General features: G+C 39.0%; 1 protein-coding gene across 6 annotated transcripts; it reads right to left on the bottom strand.

The window, feature by feature from the left end:
* Positions 1 to 2,195: 2,195 nt before the first annotated feature.
* Positions 2,196 to 18,470, bottom strand: ccdc149b (coiled-coil domain containing 149b). 6 transcript variants are annotated; one of them, XM_048196741.1, is made up of 13 exons: positions 18,232 to 18,470; positions 14,842 to 15,003; positions 14,537 to 14,575; positions 14,168 to 14,308; positions 13,940 to 14,056; positions 13,612 to 13,784; positions 8,845 to 8,917; positions 8,647 to 8,731; positions 8,399 to 8,546; positions 8,139 to 8,215; positions 7,238 to 7,270; positions 6,992 to 7,078; positions 2,196 to 3,779 (listed from the first exon to the last, which is right to left on the bottom strand). In XM_048196741.1, the coding sequence occupies exons 1-13, from the start codon at positions 18,280 to 18,282 to the stop codon at positions 3,214 to 3,216; spliced, it is 1,752 nt and encodes a 583-aa protein (XP_048052698.1). In that variant the 5' UTR covers positions 18,283 to 18,470; the 3' UTR covers positions 2,196 to 3,213. The 6 variants fall into 6 exon arrangements, with proteins under 6 accessions (XP_048052698.1, XP_048052697.1, XP_048052702.1 ...); XM_048196740.1 differs by having other exon boundaries at positions 2,196 to 3,782; positions 18,232 to 18,460; XM_048196745.1 differs by having other exon boundaries at positions 14,168 to 14,275; positions 18,232 to 18,460.
* Between the last annotated feature and the right edge of the window lie 591 nt (positions 18,471 to 19,061).

Below are 19,061 nucleotides of genomic sequence, written 5' to 3'. Positions count from 1 at the left end.
CCACAATGGGCAGTGAGTTGTTGTGTTCTCCAAAGCAAATGGATCTACTTCCGCCAAATGTCCTGGACTACATCAAGGTGGGGCCTCCAATAGGTTGATATGATCCATCGACCGGTCCCATGACCATTTGCCACCGATACCTCTGTGGTTCCAAACTGCCCCCCAACCTGTGAGAGATGTGTGGGTTGTTATAACCTCACAATGAGATGGAACAATTCCTAACAGAATGCCTGCTGTCAAAAAGGCCAGTGATGTACACTGCTAAAGGACACAATTACTGTGAGTCACTACAATCCATCAATGCCATTGATAGGATGAATCCGACCGGAGGAGTTTGTTCTATACCTTCCGGGGCCACAGGTGAAGTAATCACAATGGAATTATGGAAGAAGGCTGCCGTCAACATCCCGATCAGCCTTAGTGACACCCCATACTGTACAGATGCTTAGGAGAGGCTTAGGATATCCATCATCCGAGACAGAAACAGAAAGTCACTCATTGTGATTGAACTGATCGTCCTCCGATAAGCTTAACTGACTGTGAGAGAGAACTGAACCCTGTTCACCAAGGGTCTGACACTGTGCTCTCCTTGTAACTGAGATGATGTGTTGTAAAATGTCAGACCACTGGCCCTAGCGTCCCAGGCCTTGAAGTTTCGGCTTTCTGAGGTTGTGGGAGGGATGCTGATGTAGACCCCCTGGAGAACCACAGGGGGCTGGACTACCATGGGGGTAACAAATCTGGATTAATCTCTAGAGAAATGGAGGAGGCAAAATTAGTTGGCAGACACTGAGTGATGCAGGCAACTGACTGACAGTGCTTGGTCTGGTGACACCACCAGTGCAGTAATCGTCTGTTAGACTTCAGGTACACTCTGCACTCCAATGGACTCCGCTTCTGCCACCGAAGCCAAAGTGCAGTCTTGGAACACCAGGGGTGGAGCAGTCCCAGATGAATGAAGTGAGCCCTCAACAGAACCACCAGCCACTGTAGATCCCACTGGCTTGTCCTGCAGCTCAGAAACGTAAGTGGGAGGATGATCCTGAAAATGTGTGTCTGAAGCAAATGTAGACCTAGTGTCAAGGTGGGGGCTATGAGGAGTATGGTGAACAGGTAGGCTCTTCACTAGATGAATGTGAGTGAGTGTCCTCAATGGAAGCTGCAGTAGCTGTAGGAACTGGGTCAGCTGTTTGGAGGTTTTGTAAAAGACGTTTCATCTCTGCCCATGTCTGAAGAAAGGCAAGCAACTTTCTTTGACAACAGGTACCCAACCAAATGACTAGCACTAAACTAGCCCAAACTTCTAAAACTTATTATCCCAAGGAGCACAAGCAGCAGGCATGGCGCTTTTGAGCCCTCTGCTTGCAAAACACTAGCGTCGTGAATGTGGTCCAGTCCCACCAGTAAGCATTAAGCAGTAATATGGGCACGGGTCCATAAGTGTTTCCTTCAGATGCTGAACACCCAGGTATGATGGACAGAGATCATGCCCATCATCAGTGGGAAGGCAGTAGAAATGGAGTGATAAGCCATTTGAACTGCAAGAACTAGAAAACCTCTTGATACAATGGAGTGATGGCAAAATTACAATAAAAATTACAAACAGAGAGAATTCAGTCTCAATTCAAATAATTCGACAACACCCACAGCAAGGATTGTCGGGCAGATAGCACAAGGCAAAATACAATGCAAACAACAAAGACACACACAATCCGCCACCGAACGGCTCGTAACTCGACAGCGAGTAGCCGAGACTTACAAAACGAGCAACTCCGGGATAATGGTCAGATGCCACAATATTTAAACATGTATGGGGAACATCCCCCGGATAGAACCGTAAAAAAAAAGGTGCACCGTACGAGAACTCACCAAGAACTGTAAAGAAAAAAATCTAGTTAGAATTCAATCATCGTCACAGCTTGGGAGGACGAAAATTGGCTGCTCCTAGAAAGCTGCACTTGACGATGAGAACTGATAACGCCGTGAACTAATCCAAAAGCAAGAAAGCGAAAAAATGTGTGGCGCTGAGCTGCAGTGGCTTATATTCCCTCAGCTCAGCCTATGTCACTGTAAGTGACTTACTGCTTAACTTCTAGTAGCCTATTTTTGCTAATGACCAGGTGACAGTATGTGTGACTAATTAACTTTTAATTTTCAAAATAGGGGCGGTGCCCTGAAAACGACAGTGATGTTTGTAAGCGCACATTACATAGATTTTATTTCAATAAAACACTGACATGAGGACATCGAGTAAACAGATAAAACGTGATAATCCTTCAGTCACTAAATTATTTTCTAGCGCACCCAACAGGTAAAATCAACACAAACCATGTAAACTGATGTAGCCTGGTAATAAGCCTATAATATAGCAGCACACAATAGCTAGTGTGTTGAAATGCAGTGCTTTTGTGCATAATTAACTTAAGCTTTCAAGCTGATGATTGTTTCCATTTTAATTGTACACTATATTACAGTGTAATATTAGGTGATCTACAGAGAATGATTTTACACCAACCTTTACAGATCAAACACTATTACAATAATTAAGAGCAATTATAATAAATAAGACAAATATGAAATTAAATATACTTACTCTGTAAGGAACAAATCGTAATGGCTGAAGTGACATCCAGTGTATTAAGAAAAAAAAAATCCAAGTAAAAATAACCTTTACCTTATTGCATGTTTTACTCATAATGAGAAATCACAAGAAGGTTAAACGGAATATTAAAAATGAAAATAAAACTGAAATTGTCACATTTTACCCACAAAAAGCTATGAAGCAATTACGAAGATAAAATAAGTCAAAATACATGAATAAGTGTCTGATTTCACATATAACCTCTAGAAAAAGAAAATAAACTTGCTGGTAGTGTCATCATAGTGGCATCAGATCTAAGATTTCATTTGAGATTCTTGATGATAACTGAAAACCTCCAGAAAGGGATTATCACATTGTTGATTTTAATATTCAGCCGGCTGGTTATACCAGCCGTCCTCATGGTGAACTTTTTCATATTGCTTTTAGCTTAATTGGAATAATGAATATGTTTAATTTAGACATTCAAATGTTCTTCTTTTTATTCTTTTGCCACAGTCTTTTTCATTGTATACAGTTCAGAATCAGAACACTTATTTTAAGTGGGGCTTAAATGAATGGAGATTGTTTTTATGCATTTCTCTAATATTTCTTACTATCACGAAGAATAACATTCATTCCTGCTGTGATGACGTTTGAGCAGGAGAACTTGTGTTTAGGGAAGCATGCACTGTTTCTTCGACCGATTCCTCTGTTTGCTGTTCTGGTGTACAAGGCTCAGATTCAGAAATACAGTCCAAACTGCCAAAGGTCTCTGAAGCCACAGGCTGACTGTCCTCTAACACACCCTGAATATCAAAGTCCTCCTCAGAAAGAACAACAGGAGAATCATTCTTCACAGCCTCTTCTTCTGAACCTTTCAAAGACACTTCTGTGTTCATAGACTGATGTACACGGCTTGTGAGCTCTTCATTATGTTGTTCCGATTCCCTCTCAGAAGGACACGTGGGCTTATCAGAGTCACAACAAGCAAGGGTTTTACACTGCGTGCTCCTCACAGGCTGGACACTTTCTGCTGGTTTACTGAATTGTGGAGTTTGTGAGACTGAATATGGGCAGGTAAAATAATCACCTTTTTGGTTCAGCTCGACTGCCACGGCTTGACAGTCATCTTGGCTGAAGTCTGTACTGAGTCCTGTGTCCTCTGTGACCTCTTCTCCAGTAACAATCTCTTCATCTCCTGCTGGAGAGAGAGTGATCATTAAAGTTATAACATTTAAAAAAAAGAAAAGAGGTTATTTACCTTCAGAAAATGTTTTCGGAAATTAGTCAAAATATTATATGTAAATTATTAAATGCAATTTTACTCATGTGAGGTTTGCAATTTGTGTGATTCTAAAATTTCCTATTATGTTTTTTACACTTTCAACTTTCTCAGTGTAATGTTGCTGTTTGAGCATGAAAAAAGTCTGCAAAGTTACAAGTTTTCAGGTCGTTTTTTTTTTTTTTTCATGATTAAGAATGGCGTGGATAGCTGCTTCGGTTTTGAGCTCTGCAGTACTTCTACTGTTTTTGTTTGTTTGTCTTGTTTTATGTAACTTTTTTCCAGTTAGCTTTACTAGGAACAAACACCTAGATATCAGGAACAGCACAGCAAACAACTTTTTTGCCGACTTTTGAGCATTCAGACATTTTATTTGACATTCTAGTTGGGGGAGCTGCGATCCTGTACAAGCGCTCTAAGGCTATGTCCACACTGTGTATCGGAACTGTTTAGATCCGATGTGTGCGTCTGTGCCACTCTTTTGTTTTCTGGAATATCTGCATTGGTTTCTATGGCGTTGCATTGGTAGGCATGCACCAAAACCACAATCGCAACATGGATGGGTCTGCAATACAGATGTTGTCTTATTTACAACATGACAATGTGTAGCTGCCACTCTGGACTACTGTGTCTTCTGAGGCACCGGCAGAAACGTAGGAGGCTGGTATGCATGGCTTTATTCTGTGCTGTTGTCTCCGTTTCAAAACATGTCTCCGATATAGTCATTTTTTGCTCGTCTGGCACTTTCCAACAACACAACCTTATTTCTGCAGCGACTTTCAGCTTGTTTCCTGTAACAACATCTGATGTTGCCTTTTACACAGCGTAAGAAAGTCACATAAACCACGCGAAATCTGATCCGTGCGGTCAGACTGAAACGGATTTCCAGAAATGCGATTTGAATAAGATTTCAAACCACGTATGAGTGTAACTCGTCACATTTCCTGTGATTTTTTTCCCATTCACAGAAGGTAAATCTGATCATATTTCAGTCAGATATGCAGTAAAATCAGATTTGGACTGACAGTCTGAACATAAACCAAGAGACACTTTGGGACTCTCTGATCACTGTTTTGTTCATCTTTTCCCAGTCTACAGGCAGAAACTTAAATCTGCTAAGCCTGTAGTAAGAACTGTAAAGAGATGGACCAATGAAACAGAGCAGGATTTTCAAGCCTGTTTCGACTGCACTGATTGGAGTGTTTTAAGGCCACAGCCACTGATCTGCATGAGCTCAGTGACACTGTGACGTGTGTTCCCACCAGGACTTATTTAACATATAAAAACGATAAGCCATGGTTCACTGCAAAACTCAAACAGCTTCGCCAGGCCAAAGAGGATGCCTACAGGAGTGGAGTAAAAACCTTGTACAAACAGGCCAAAAACACACTGAATAAGGAGATAAGAGTAGCTAAGAGAAGCTACTCTGAAAAGCTGAGAAACCAGTTTTCATCCAATGCCCCTGCATTCGTGTGGAAGGGCCTGAAAGCCATCACCAGCTACAAGACACCATCCCCCAGCACTGTGGAGAATCAACGACTGGCCGACGATCTGAATGAGTTCTACTGCAGGTTTGAAAAGCCAGGTCTCACACCCCACACCCGCTCTGACAGTCTCTCCACACAACCATCCCCTGCCTCCCGCCTACTGCTTCTCAGCCTGCACATGTGAGGAGGATATGTGCCGGGTCTTCAGGAAACAGAAGATAAGAAAAGCCAAAGACCCAGACGGTGTCTCACCAGCCTGTCTCAAAGCCTGTGCTGTCCAGCTGTCATCCATCTTCAACAGATCACTGGAGCTGTGTGAAGTCCCCGCCTGCTTCAAACAATCTACCATAATTTCTGTACCCAAGACACCAAAAATGTCAGGACTAAATGACTATAGACCTGTTGCTTTGGCGTCTGTGGTCATGAAGTTATTTGAGAGACTGGTGTTGGTCCACCTTGAGGACATCACTGGATCCTTGCTGGACCATCTGCAGTTTACTTATCGAGCAAACGGGTCTGTGGATGATGCAGTCAACATGAGACTGCAGTACATTCTGCAACATCTGGACAAACCAGGGACTTATGCAAGGATCCTGTTTGTGGACTTTAGCTCCGCTTTCAACACCATCATCCCGGATACCCTCCTGAATAAACTGACACAGCTCTCTGTTCCAATGTCCATATGTCAGTGGATCATCAGCTTCCTGACAGACAGGCAGCAGCTAGTAAAGCCCCGGGTATACTTTAGCTGTCCGCGTTCGTGCACCGTCAGCATGACGTAATTTTTGTCATGCGTCCACGGTGCGCGTGCAACAGCGCATGCGCAAGCAGGACAGAAGAGTCCACTAGGTGGCAATACGCACAGCACTGAGCACAATGTGCAGTCGTCGAAGAAGAGTGTGTAAAGAGCGATTCAAAAACAAGACGAGTAAACTCATAAGCATGCCTTCTCCATCGTTTTTGATTCCTGTTCTCTTGGTGTATCTTCTGAACTATGTTGCAATGGTGGCTGCACTATTTTTCTTCTCCGATCCTGCCCAGCGAATGTCCAGTTGATGACACAACGTCTGGTAAAGAGTATAGAAAAAAATTGTACTGCGCACGTGTAGAATTCGGTCATCCGCACGCATCCTTAGGTAGTATACTTTGAAAGATGCGCGGATGCGACTGCGTGCAAGACCCATCCAAGCGCGGAAAGTGAAGTATACCCCGGGCATTTAGGCTGTGAAAACTCATGTCTAGGACCCTCACCATCAGCACTGGTGCTCCTCAGGTTTGCCATTTCATCATGAAGTACATTTCCCATTAACCTATGCCTGGACTCATTAGCTTGTTAATGTCTGTGTATATGAGCCCTATGTTTTTTCTCACTTTTTGCAAAGTCTTGTATGTTGTTACGCTGAATTTCTGAGCGTTATCCTGGTTTCCTGTGTCTTGTTTTTTTTTTTTTTTTTTTTGATTCTCTGCACATGTGTTTGACCTTTTGCATGCTATATATGTGCAGTTCGTTATTAGTTCATGTTAACTAATGTAGTAACTACAAATAATTACTAAGAATTAAGCTTATTAATTTAGTCTATTAAATTATTTAGATTAATTAAATCATTCATTACAGGCTACTAATAATAACTAAGAACTCACCCATTGACTCTGGTGTTAGATGTACAGACTGTTCTGTGGTGGACTGGACATGCTGAGAGTCACTCAGGACAATAACAGCTTTCCTTCCTGAAAACAACGTTAGAGTCAACAAATGTACTACTGACCTATTATAAATTATAGCTATATTGTCAGTTTAGCAACAAGGGTAACAGAGATAGAATTAGTTTGGGGAAAAAAATGCACAAAGGTATAAAAGGCAAAAATTATACTGAATAATAAACATACTCCCTAGTCCAAGAGACACATTGTAGGTGATGCCTCCAGAAAGTTGAGAAAAAAAGAGTGGAAGAAAAGAAATGGAGAGCAATTGAAAGTTATTTAAAACTTTGAAATAAGCAAAATAAACTATATTACAAAGAAGTAAAAAAAGTTTACAAATTTAAACTGTATTAAAGCAAACATTAAAGGTCCCGTTCTTCGTGATCCCATGTTTCAAACTTCAGTTAGTGTGTAATGTTGTTGTTAGAGTATAAATAAAATCTGTAAAATTTTAAAGCTCAAAGTTCAATGCCAAGCGAGATATTTTATTTAACAGAAGTCGCCTACATCGAACGGCCAGTTTGGACTACATCCCTCTACTTCCTTCTTTAATGACGTCACTAAAACAGTTTTTTGACTAACCTCCGCCCACAGGAATACACAAGAGTTGCGTTTGTAGAGTGTGTTTGTCGCCATGTCGTCGAAACGCTGTTATTTTCATCCCGCAGTCCAATCACCGGGTCTGATTCCGGCTCAAATTGATAGGGTAAAATTAAAGACATGTTTACAATAACACTGAGCGCGTGCATCTCCACGTTATGGTAAGAGGTGTGACTTTTCCGGGTACGGTGCGCTCAGAGCTGTCGAATCACAACACAGGAACCGCTGGCACAATCAGAACTCGTTACGTATTTCTGAAGGAGGGACTTCATAGAACAAGGAAGTCATCAGCCCGTTTTTATGACAGTGGAAACAGCGGTATACAGATAAGTAAATTTAAGTGTTTTTTTACACGCGAAACATGAACACATGTTATATTGCACACTATAAACACAATCAAAGCTTCAAAAAACCACGAAAAACGGGACCTTTAAAGTTCTAAAACATACCATAAAATAAACTGCTTAGTATTGGACGTGATGTTTACCTGGCAGACTCCACAACCCAGACACCTCTAATGTTTTCAACTTCCTTTCCAGTTCTGCAACCCGGTTACCCAGGATCCTGTTCAAATATACACAAATTAATAGTTAAATTTCACTTTTTAACAGTGTTCTGTAAAAAAATAAGTATGAGCAAAAAGTAACTATGACTTAATTGATATCCCACAATACTAATAAACTACATCTTCTATCATTTTCTGCACAGAAAATGAGATGACGGTCGTCACGTTGTGTCGTAACCTACTTGTTGGTTTGCCGTTGATGCTGAATGACCATGTTCTTCTCATGGATGGTCTCCAGCAGAGCAGTGGCCAGGGACTTCAGGTCACTAATGGACTGTGGAGTGACTGGGAGACTGCAGCCATTCTCCTCAGACAGCAACAGCTCTTGTACTGGAACACATGCTTCTAAGCATCATTCCTTTAAAGAATTGTAAATAAAGCCTAAAGAAGCCTTTTGTTACTGTCTGGATTCTATAGTCTTGTGTGTTACCTTGTTTAGCAGAGAGGACACCTGTCAGAGCGCTGCTGTTGGACTTTCCATAGACTTTGCAGTTCTTCTTGCTTTCCAAAGCACTCTGAAATAAAATACGTTTATGCTCAACATCAGAATACAGAATTAATTTATACATATTACAATAGAAGTAAGTGAAGTTTTGTTTACATATTTAGTTGTATGTGTAATAAATACCTTGTACTTCATGACATTTGCTTTGAGTAGGCTGACCTCCTCCTGAAGCTGCATAAGCCGTTCATGCAGATATCTAAAAACAAGACATTTTGAAGACTTCAGTATGATATACAGTCAAATTACCCACAACATGACTAGCTAAAATAGCACTACTGATATTGATAATATTTAAGTACTGACAAAGCCAACTGGATATGTTACAACCGTCAAATCAAGGGCTGTAACATCCTCACCAGACCCCTAGAGGTCAGTCTCACCACAATTCTGATCATGAGTGCTGCAGGGTTGACATAAGTTGTATGACATAGTATACACTATGCACTTATACTATGCACTATGTACTCCAGCGTCTAGTGTATGAATTTTCATAGGGCATTTTGTCATCCAGCATTGGAGTCTGGTAGCCCCTGTAAGAAAAGCTGTGACAGTTGAGTGCATGAAGTGTCCAACATTCCACACATTGTTTTTTCAGTTAAATGCATCATCCAGGCATTCGGAGTGCACTTTTTCTTTTTTCGAATTTTCGGTGTGTACACACTATACATACTATAAGAATTGGGACACACCTACATTTTTGAAGGCCAAAACCTGGAAACAAGTTAGCATTTTAGCACTTCTGGTTACATCGTCCTTAAGTCAATGGGCTTCTTTCTTCAATGGGTTTTTGGTTAAATGCCTGAAATAAGGTCTGTGGTTAACACCAGCTCAATATATTTTCAAATTTTATTTTATCACATAAAATACATAAGTAATATACCCTTTTTTAAAAAACAAACAAACATACTTTTACTGCTTTGAAAATGGCGGTTGCTAAGAAGTGGCTAAATGAGACTACAGAGGTTGTCAGGGACATTAAACGTCATCACAATGAACAAGTCCGCTTTTACAGCCTTGTGTTTATAATCAACTATTCTAACTCAAACTTTCAGGGAAAATGTTTTTTAAATAAAAAGCAGAATGGTTGTCAGACACTTAGCGATAGTGATATTGAAGTCATGTGACCATGGCGTACTTTGTTTATAGCCTACATTTAGTTTTTTACTAAGTTTATCATGATAAAATGCATAAGAATCATAAACTTTTGTTGAACAAGAAATGTATTTTTTGCAATAGTCCCAAAATAATAATAAATTGTTACACTTATGGAATATGGAAGGGGGGAATCTCCTCTACCACCAATGTGCAGCATCCACCTGGATGATGCGACAGCTGCCATATTGAACCAGAACGCCCACCACACACCAGCTTATTGGTGGAGAGGAGATGGAGTGACGAAGCCAATCAGTATATATATATGGGCATGATTAGGAGGCTGTGATGATAGACAGAGGCCAATGGGCTCATTTGGTCAGGATGCCGGGGGTTTATAGTCTATATTTATTTCCAAAAGCCAATGGAAATATTTTATTGGGTTTTTGTCAAAGGAACTGAGGTGATGCTAACTATGTTGGCCTACAAAAATATGTCATCACTGCAGCACTCTTAGGCCACTTACACACTGTAAAGTTTCAGGAGTAACAACCGCGTTTAAATACAGGAGCGAATCCCCTAAATTATCGTTCCATGACCACGTACACACTGCAGCTAAATTCGGTTGTCAGTTCACCTTTATTGTTTAATCCTGTTCTGTATAAACACAATTCAGTAATTAATGGGAGTGACAACCACATTTACAAAAATTCTACACAGTGTATATGTAACCGAACTGAACAAGTTGTTTATGACGTATTTTAACGTGCATTAGAAACGTTTCTCACTTTTTTATGTGCGGTGCAAGAAATCACAGATAAAGCGGTGTGAGCTATGACTCATTTGTGTTGCCAGATTTTGCTAACAAAAACAGCGAACAAGAATTAGCCCACAATAAACCAAAATAAATCCAAATGCCTTATACTGAAAATAATACTGAAATATCGTGACCCGCACCTGCTAACTTTAATAAGTCCATAAACTTGATTGCTTTATTAGTTAGGCTTAGTTTACCCCAAAATGCAAAATTTGTCATTAATTACTCACCCTCATGTCGTTCCACACCCGGAAGACCTTCGTTCATCTTCGGAACACAAATTAAGATATTTTTTATTAAATCCGATGGCTGAGTGAACTTTCAATGCCCAGAAAGCTACTAAAGACATATTTAAAACAGTTCATGTGACTACAGTGGTTCAACCTTAATGTTATGAAACGACGAGAATACTTTTAGTGCGGCAAATAATAATTAAAAATAACGACTTTATTCAACAACATCTAGTGATGGGCAATTTCAAAACACTGCTTCATGAAGCTTCGAAGCTTTACGAATCTTTTGTTTCGAATCAGTGGTTTAGAGTGCGTAACAAACTGCCAAAGTCACGCCCCCCAGTGGTGAACCATTGAAATTTCGAAACACTTATGACGTAATGAAGCGTTGTTTACTTAAAGGTGCCCTTGATTCAAAAATTGAATTTACCTTGGCATAGTTAAATAACAAGAGTTCAGTACATGGAAATGACATACAGTGAGTCTCAAACCCCATTGTTTCCTCCTTCTTATATAAATCTCATTTGTTTAAACGACCTCCGAAGAACAGGCGAATCTCAACATAACACCGCCTGTTACGTTACAGTCGGGGTGTACGCCCCCAATATTTGCATAATGCCAGCCCATGATGTTCCCAACATTATAAAGGGATTACACAAGGGCAGCCAGTATTAACGTCTGGAGCTGCACACAGCCGAATCATCAGACTAGGTAAGCAAGCAAGAACAACAGCGAAAAATGGCAGATGGAGCAATAATAACTGACATGATCCATGATAGCATGATATTTTTAGTGATATTTGTAAATTGTCTTTCTAAATGTTTCGTTAGCATGTTGCTAATGTACTGTTAAATGAGGTTAAAGTTACCATCGTTTCTTACTGTATTCACGGAGACAAGAGCCGTCGCTATTTTCATTTTTTAAACACTTGCAGTCTGTATAATTCATAAACACAACTTCATTCTTTATAAATCTCTCCAACAGTGTAGCATTAGCCGTTAGCCACGGAGGACAGCCTCAAATTCACTCAGAATAAAACTTTAACATCCAAATAAATACTTTACTCACATAATTCGAAGCATGCATACAGCATGCATGACGAACATCTTGTAAAGATCCATTTGAGGGTTATATTAGCTGTGTGAACTTTGTAAATGCGCTGTAATATAGTCGACAGCTCATGTGGCAGGGAGCACGCGAATTAAAGTGGCGGCGCTGCCTAAATCAGTGCATTGTTAATGATGCCCCAAAATAGGCAGTTAAAAAAATTAATTAAAAAAAATCTATGGGGTATTTTGAGCTGAAACTTCACAGACACATTCAGGGGACACCTTAGACTTATATTACATCTTGTGAAAGAACGTTCTTGGGCACCTTTAAATCACGTGACAGGAGGAGGGCTCCGAGCTCGGAATTTTGGCCGAACCCAGAGTACTCCCCCTTGTTGTGGTAAGAATAGGGAACTAGAAGTTCCTCTGTTCGTCTGACAGTTTATCAGACTGTTGTATATATATCTCTTGTCGTTAATTGAGTTTATTAACTGAATGCTCTCCACTCGTGTTAATTAGGTTAATTATCTGAACATGCTCCTCCTGAATTTTCTTAATAAAACATCATGTGTAAACAGGGTCTAAAATGTTTTGAGCTTGTCCACTTTTGATCATTTCCAGAGGATTGCTTTCATAGTGGAAACGCCACAAAAGACCCCCCAACTGACCGAATTTATACAGGTTGTGAATCCTGTTTTGTTTTCAGACAGTTGAATATAACTTTTAAAAAAGTCCAGAACAAATGTTACTGCTGCGCATCAAAGGCAGCTGTCGCAGTTGCTAGGCGACAAGAATAATCATCCGTATTGACTGTCCTATTTAACAATGCTCGGTCCGACCTTCGCAACCTTTCTGACCAAAGAATTATTACAGCGACAAAGGACTCATTATGTTCAGCAATTTTAACTAAAGCACAGTCAACGGAGGCGTTGTGTTTTTTTTATGCTTAAAGGCTGCTTCACAGAGAGCGCTTGCAGTGTTGCCATGTTCACTTATTATAAGCGTTTTTGGGCTTGTTGTTTAAGCTTGGATCATAATGCGATCGAGTTTATGGAGTTAATAAAGTAAGCAGGTGTGGGTCGCAATATTTTTGTCTTATTTTCAGCATAACGCATTTGGATTTAGATTTGAATTTTGTTTTGAATTTGGATTTTATTTTTGTTATGGGCTTGTTCTTATTCACTGTTGTTGTTATCAGGATCTGGCAACACGAGTCAAGGCTCATACTGATTTTCCCAGGGATTACTTGCACCACACATAAAGAAGAGAGAAACATTTCTGCTGCACATTAAAATATGTTAGTAACAACTAGTTGTTCAGTTCATTTCCGTACACACTGCGTAGAATTTTTGTAAATGTGATTGTCACTTCCTTAATCCTGTGTGTGAACAGAACAGGATTAAGCACTAAAAGGTGAACTGACAGCAGAATTTAGCTGCAGTGTGTACGTGGCCTTTGTCACACTTGCTCTGTGCAAACTACCCTACCTGTGTACAAACTGTGCATTACTATGAGGTTTAAATCTAGTGACCACTGTGGAGACCAGATTGGATTGGTTTATAGAATTATTTGGAATGAAAATGTGATTTATGCATATTTAAAAAAAATAATTTCTGTACATGTATGGTAATTCTTGTGGGGTTTTTTTATCTCCTACTACTAATGCTAAATGTAAGTGTGAATATCCTGAACATCTGACCTGTTCTCCATACACAGAGCATCTATGTCCAGAATGCGGTTCTCATGGCTACCCAAGATATGGTTAATTTCCAGATTTAGTCTGTGAGCTTTCTCCTGGTAGACTTTACGCTCTGCTCTCACATCCTGAAGTTCATCTGTGGCAGCCTTTAAGCTTTGTTCCAGTGCTTCATTCTGCAACATCATAGGGTATGGACACAGAACAGAAATTTATTTTTTTTTTTGTACTATATTAGTGTATCATTAGAGTGTTTTTTAGATAAAATCGATGACAAAAATTGTGGGACATGACATTCACGAGAATTTAACCCAAGATGTGTGAAATGCACCTGTTCTCGAGCTTTCTCTAACTGCTGAACAAGATCTTCTCTCTCGTGGGCTGGAAAATGACGAGTCCCCACCTCTTCGTCCCCTAGACGCTGCTTTGCGATGGTCATCCTCAGCAGCTGTGTGATGAAAAGACATAAGCATGCGACTACTCGTTTAACCTCGCAAACATCTGCATATGACTGAGTCGTGCAAAGAAAAGACCTGACCTGTGTGTGCAAAGCCCGTACCTTGTTATCACCCTGCACTTCTGCTAAGCGTTGGTTCAGTTCTTTCACCTCCTCACCCAGCTGTTTGTTCTGTTCTCGTGAGTCTCTGAGTAACTGTGCAAGATTGACCTTTGCCAAACACAGGTCGAACAACACATTCGACTTTTCAACACGTAATAGAAACAAAATTCAATTAGTTTGAATTTAATTCATTTGAATATAATCAGATGAAGATCATGGATACTGGGTTGACTTGACTGCTTCACTAAGTGCATTTTTAGTTAACATATATTCAAATTTCAGATCTGTAGTTTTATGCATACATAATAAAAGCATCTAACAGGATGTATATTTAGGCATATTTAAAGAGGTGATAGTGATTAGACATACTTGGTTTCTTTTCTCAGGAGGCAGAGAGGGGTCACCATCCTATTAATATATAAAAAAAAAAAAGAATGTTAAAAAAGGTTCATATAAATACACTTCATTACAATGACAATATATATATATATATATATATATATATATATATATATATATATATATATATATATATATATATATATATAAAAATCATTGCAAAAAAAAATAAAATGTCTTACTGAAAGTCTTCTACTTCATACTTTTACATGAGTGTTTAGTTGATTTAAAATAGAACAGAACAGAATAAAATAGAATAGAACCGAAATGCATACTATGAGCTCTCTGTACTTTTTCTTCAGCCCTTGGTGGCGCTCACGGAGCTGGTTTGCCATCAGTTTGAACTGATCCCTTTCCTGCTGGCAGGTGTCCAGTTCTTTTGATAAGATCAGCAGTGCCTCCTTCTTACTCTCCAGCTTTCTCTTGCATACCAGGAACTAGGCACAGAAAGAAAACAATAGGGTATTTAATGCCCCAATTCAGTGTTTTAGTCACCACTGCCAGAAAGGGCAATGATCAAAGTGGGTTTTTGCATTGTTAAGAGTGTGTTTTTCAGCAAAATCACCTGAGCTTTGATTCCAGATATTTCAGCAGTTGTTGAGAGGCCAAATTAAAATAAGAAATGTGATTTCAACTTACATGTTTTAATAAAGGATTTTAATGTAGTTAGATTCTTTAATATAACTTTAAATTATTTATTTACTAATTAAGTCATGCAGGCCCCCTTGAAAGTTTGTTAAAGGCCATTATTGGCCCTGGCCCCTGTTTAGATCCACTGTAAAGGACTAATAAAGTCCTACTTTTAAATTAAAATAACCGGTAACACTTTACAATAAGGTTCATTTGTTAACATTAGTTAATGTATTAACTAACATGAACTAACCATAGGCAATACATTTGTCACTGTATTTGTTCATATTTGTTAACATTAGTTGGAAAAATAACAGCAGTTCATAGTTTATTCATGTTCACAGTGCATTAACTAATGTTAAAGCTGCAGTCCGTAACTTTTTTTGGGGTTAAAAATGATCCAAAATCAATTTTTGAGCACGTACATAACTAGCCAGTGTTCAAAACTATCTCATTATCTTAGTTCGATTCACAACGGTAAGCTTGTAATAATGTTTTATAATAAGAACGACCTGGTGGATTTCCGCGGGAAATTCGAGATTGCAGCAGTTCGTCTGTGCGTCATTACGTCATGTCCGTAAACAGAAAGGAAGGAGTCCCGTCCAGGCTAGTTGGTTTTATCACGTGAGGATGCTGCTTGTAGCGGATCATTTATAGCCTTTTCTTACTGCAGCTGAAATAATTAAAGGTGCCGTAGAACGTCTTTTTAAAAGATATAATATAAGTCTAAGGTGTCCCCTGAATGTGTCTGTGAAGTTTCAGCTCAAAATACCCCATAGATTTTTTTTAATTAATTTTTTTAACTGCCTATTTTGGGGCATCATTAAATATGAGCCGATTTAGGCTGCGGCCCCTTTAAATGCTCACGCTCCCCGCCCCGTTCATGGAGCTCGCGCTTGCCTTAAACAGCATAAACAAAGTTCACACAGCTAATATAACCCTCAAAATGGATCTTTACAAAGTGTTCGTCATGCAGCATGTCTAATCGCGTAAGTATGATATTTATTTGGATGTTTACATTTGATTCTGAATGAGTTTGATGGTGCTCCGTGGCTAATGCTAACATTACACACAGTTGGACAGATTTATAAAGAATGAAGTTATGTTTATGAATTATACAGACTGCAAGTGTTTAATAATGAAAATAGCGACGGCTCTTGTCTCCGTGAATACAGTAATAAACGATGGTAACTGTTAACCACATTTAACAGTACATTAGCAACATGCTAACGAAACATTTAGAAAGACAATTTACAAATAATCATGTAACCATGGATCATGTCAGTTATTATCGCTCCATCTGCCATTTTTCGCTGTTGTCCTTGCTTGCTTACCTAGTCTGATGATTCAGCTGTGCACAGATCCTGACGTTAATACTGGCTGCCCTTGTGTAATGCCTCGATCATGGGCTGGCATATGCAAATATTGGGGGCGTACATATTAATGATCCCGACTGTTACGTAACAGTCTGTGTTATGTTGAGATTCGCCTGTTCATCGGAGGTCTTTTAAACAAATGAGATTTACATAAGAAGGAGGAAACAACGGTGTTTGAGACTCACTGTACGTCATTTCCATGTACTGAACTCTTGTTATTTAACTATGCCAATATAAATTCAATTTTTAATTCTAGGGCACCTTTAAACTTATCATTTTGATGGCAGATTGTAAGGTCCAAATGACAATCATCCGTGACAACTGGAGATTCGCCCATAGTCAAAAAGCAAAAGACTTCAGACTGTGGAGTGGATACAGAAATTGAAATGTACAGGTAACACTAAATACACAATCACACAATGCTGATGTTGTTAACATTAACAATTTGAGAACAAAGTATAACAACAATAATAATTTGCACGGTTTGGCGTGATCTGAGCTAAGCGATTGTTAGATTTAATCATCATTGGCAGTGCGATTTATTGTAGGCCGGATGCTTTTTTCCTCAGTTGGTCAGAACAAAAGTGGCAGACGTTACTTACTTGTTCAGATGATATTTTCCAGTTAAAATTCTTATATTGGTCATACTTTCAAGACGTAGAATCTGTGATTCTGATGTTCAGTATCCACACCGGTGCGGTGACTGACAGCAAGCATTAGATTAATCCGCACTGACTAGCTGTGCTGATGCACAATGCACCTACAGATAATAATTCCACTGCAACTGCAATTGCAGGTTTCAAACAGAGATGGCGACAAAGAGGAAAAATCACGGACTGCAGCTTTAACAAATACAACTCTTGATTTTAATAATGTATTGGTAAATTTTGAAATAAACATTAACAAAGATTAATAAATGCTGTAGAAGTGCAGTTCATTCTTAGTTTATGATCTTAAGTTAGTTGTTCATATTAAGTAATGTAGTTAACTGTTAACTACATTACTTAATAATGTTAACTAATGAATCTTATTGTTAAGTGTTACCAAACAACATTTTAAGTGATCAACCAATCCTTTGAAAATAGGCTACAATGCACGATTATACTATTGATATTTACGTTCACATTGTTAAAAAGCAACCTCGCCTAAATTGTGCGTAGCCTATATATGATGGTTTCCCTTGTAATAGTGCAGCATTATAGTTTAAAATCATTATTTTCAAGATTTGCTTCATTTGAATGGCAGGTTTGAATTCAGCGCCGTTCATGGATCTTGACGAGAAGAGGATGAAGATTTAAGTTAATCCCTCTTGCTGATTATGTCGTGTCAGACCTTCCGTAATGTATTTATTATTATGCTAGACATTTAAAGACAAAATGAGAACGATGCTGTTTATACTATTCGATACGAGGAACAAGCGGTCACGAGAAAATTTGAAAAAGGGTACAGTAAAGAGGCTTTTATGTCTCTGTACATCAGCAAATAGACATATCGTATTCAGAAAAAAACATGCAATTGAACTGTACACACGTCAAGTCGACACATTCACTGAAAACCACATTACATGGTTAATGTAAGCATCTTCTATAGTGCACTGCTGATAGTGTGATTCATAGAGTGCAGAGGAGCGTGAGGCATCAATATGTCTGCGTTTCCTACCTCATTCACTAGTCCCTGCCAGTCACTTTCGCTTCTTCTGGAAGGATTCATTTTCGGTCAGAGAATATTCTTCTAAAAAATATGCCAATAACAAAAACTGTCACGTCGTAAGCATCTATTGCGACGGGGATGACACGATTACATGTTTCAGGTTTCATCAACATCACGTACATCATTTCCGGCTGGGATGATGGCCAACAGCAGCGTGTCCCTTTAAACAGGGACGCGATTCACGTGAAGTAACAGTGCAGCAAAAGCCAAAGAATATAGCATATGTGTAATGTAGCTTTTACGTTAAGTTGTGTGATGATAATAATGCTTCTATTGTCTCAAATAAACTTTAAATTATCGTTGTGAATGCAGTTGTTTTGCTGCTAGTCTTGCTTGCCACTTTGTGGCTATTAAAGCACCCCTGTAAACTTTGTTTTTATATGTAACGAATTTCACATAATGTTGTAAAAGATGTTGTATAATTAGCCTATATAATTAGACTTCAGCTGCAAAAGCCTCTAAGTGCCATCTGAAATTTTCTTCTAAAATGAGCATTTTTATCAAGCTTGTATGTTTATGTTCAGTTATTTCACTTTAATGGCAATGAAAAGGACCTATTAATTGCCATTAAAGTGAAATTACTGAACCTAAACATACGAGCTTGATAAAAATGCTCATTTTAGAAGAAAATTTCAAATGGCACTTAGAGGCTTTTGCAGCTGAAGTCTTTATATATTCTATCTGTTGTGCGATAACATTTAGATTTATATTGATAAGTCTGCTCTTGAGATTTACAATAAAAGGTTGAACTCCTATCTATCTATCTATCTATCTATCTA

This window comes from Megalobrama amblycephala, linkage group LG7 (assembly GCF_018812025.1).
Source record: "Megalobrama amblycephala isolate DHTTF-2021 linkage group LG7, ASM1881202v1, whole genome shotgun sequence".
Classification (NCBI taxonomy): domain Eukaryota; kingdom Metazoa; phylum Chordata; class Actinopteri; order Cypriniformes; family Xenocyprididae; genus Megalobrama; species Megalobrama amblycephala.
The sequence above is the reverse complement of the archived record's forward strand: the minus strand, read 5'-3'. Positions and strand labels throughout refer to the sequence as shown.

Bases quoted from the DNA above. Each gene is read 5' to 3' on its own strand.
- ccdc149b (XM_048196740.1), bottom strand. From the start codon at position 18,282: ATGAATCCTTCCAGAAGAAGCGAAAGTGACTGGCAGGGACTAGTGAAT. The intron at 8,918-13,611 runs GTCAGATGTTCA...TCTTGTTTTTAG, and splicing joins GCTCTGTGTATGGAGAACAG to ATATCTGCATGAACGGCTTA. The intron at 8,216-8,398 runs GTAGGTTACGAC...ATATTTGAACAG, and splicing joins CATCAACGGCAAACCAACAA to GATCCTGGGTAACCGGGTTG.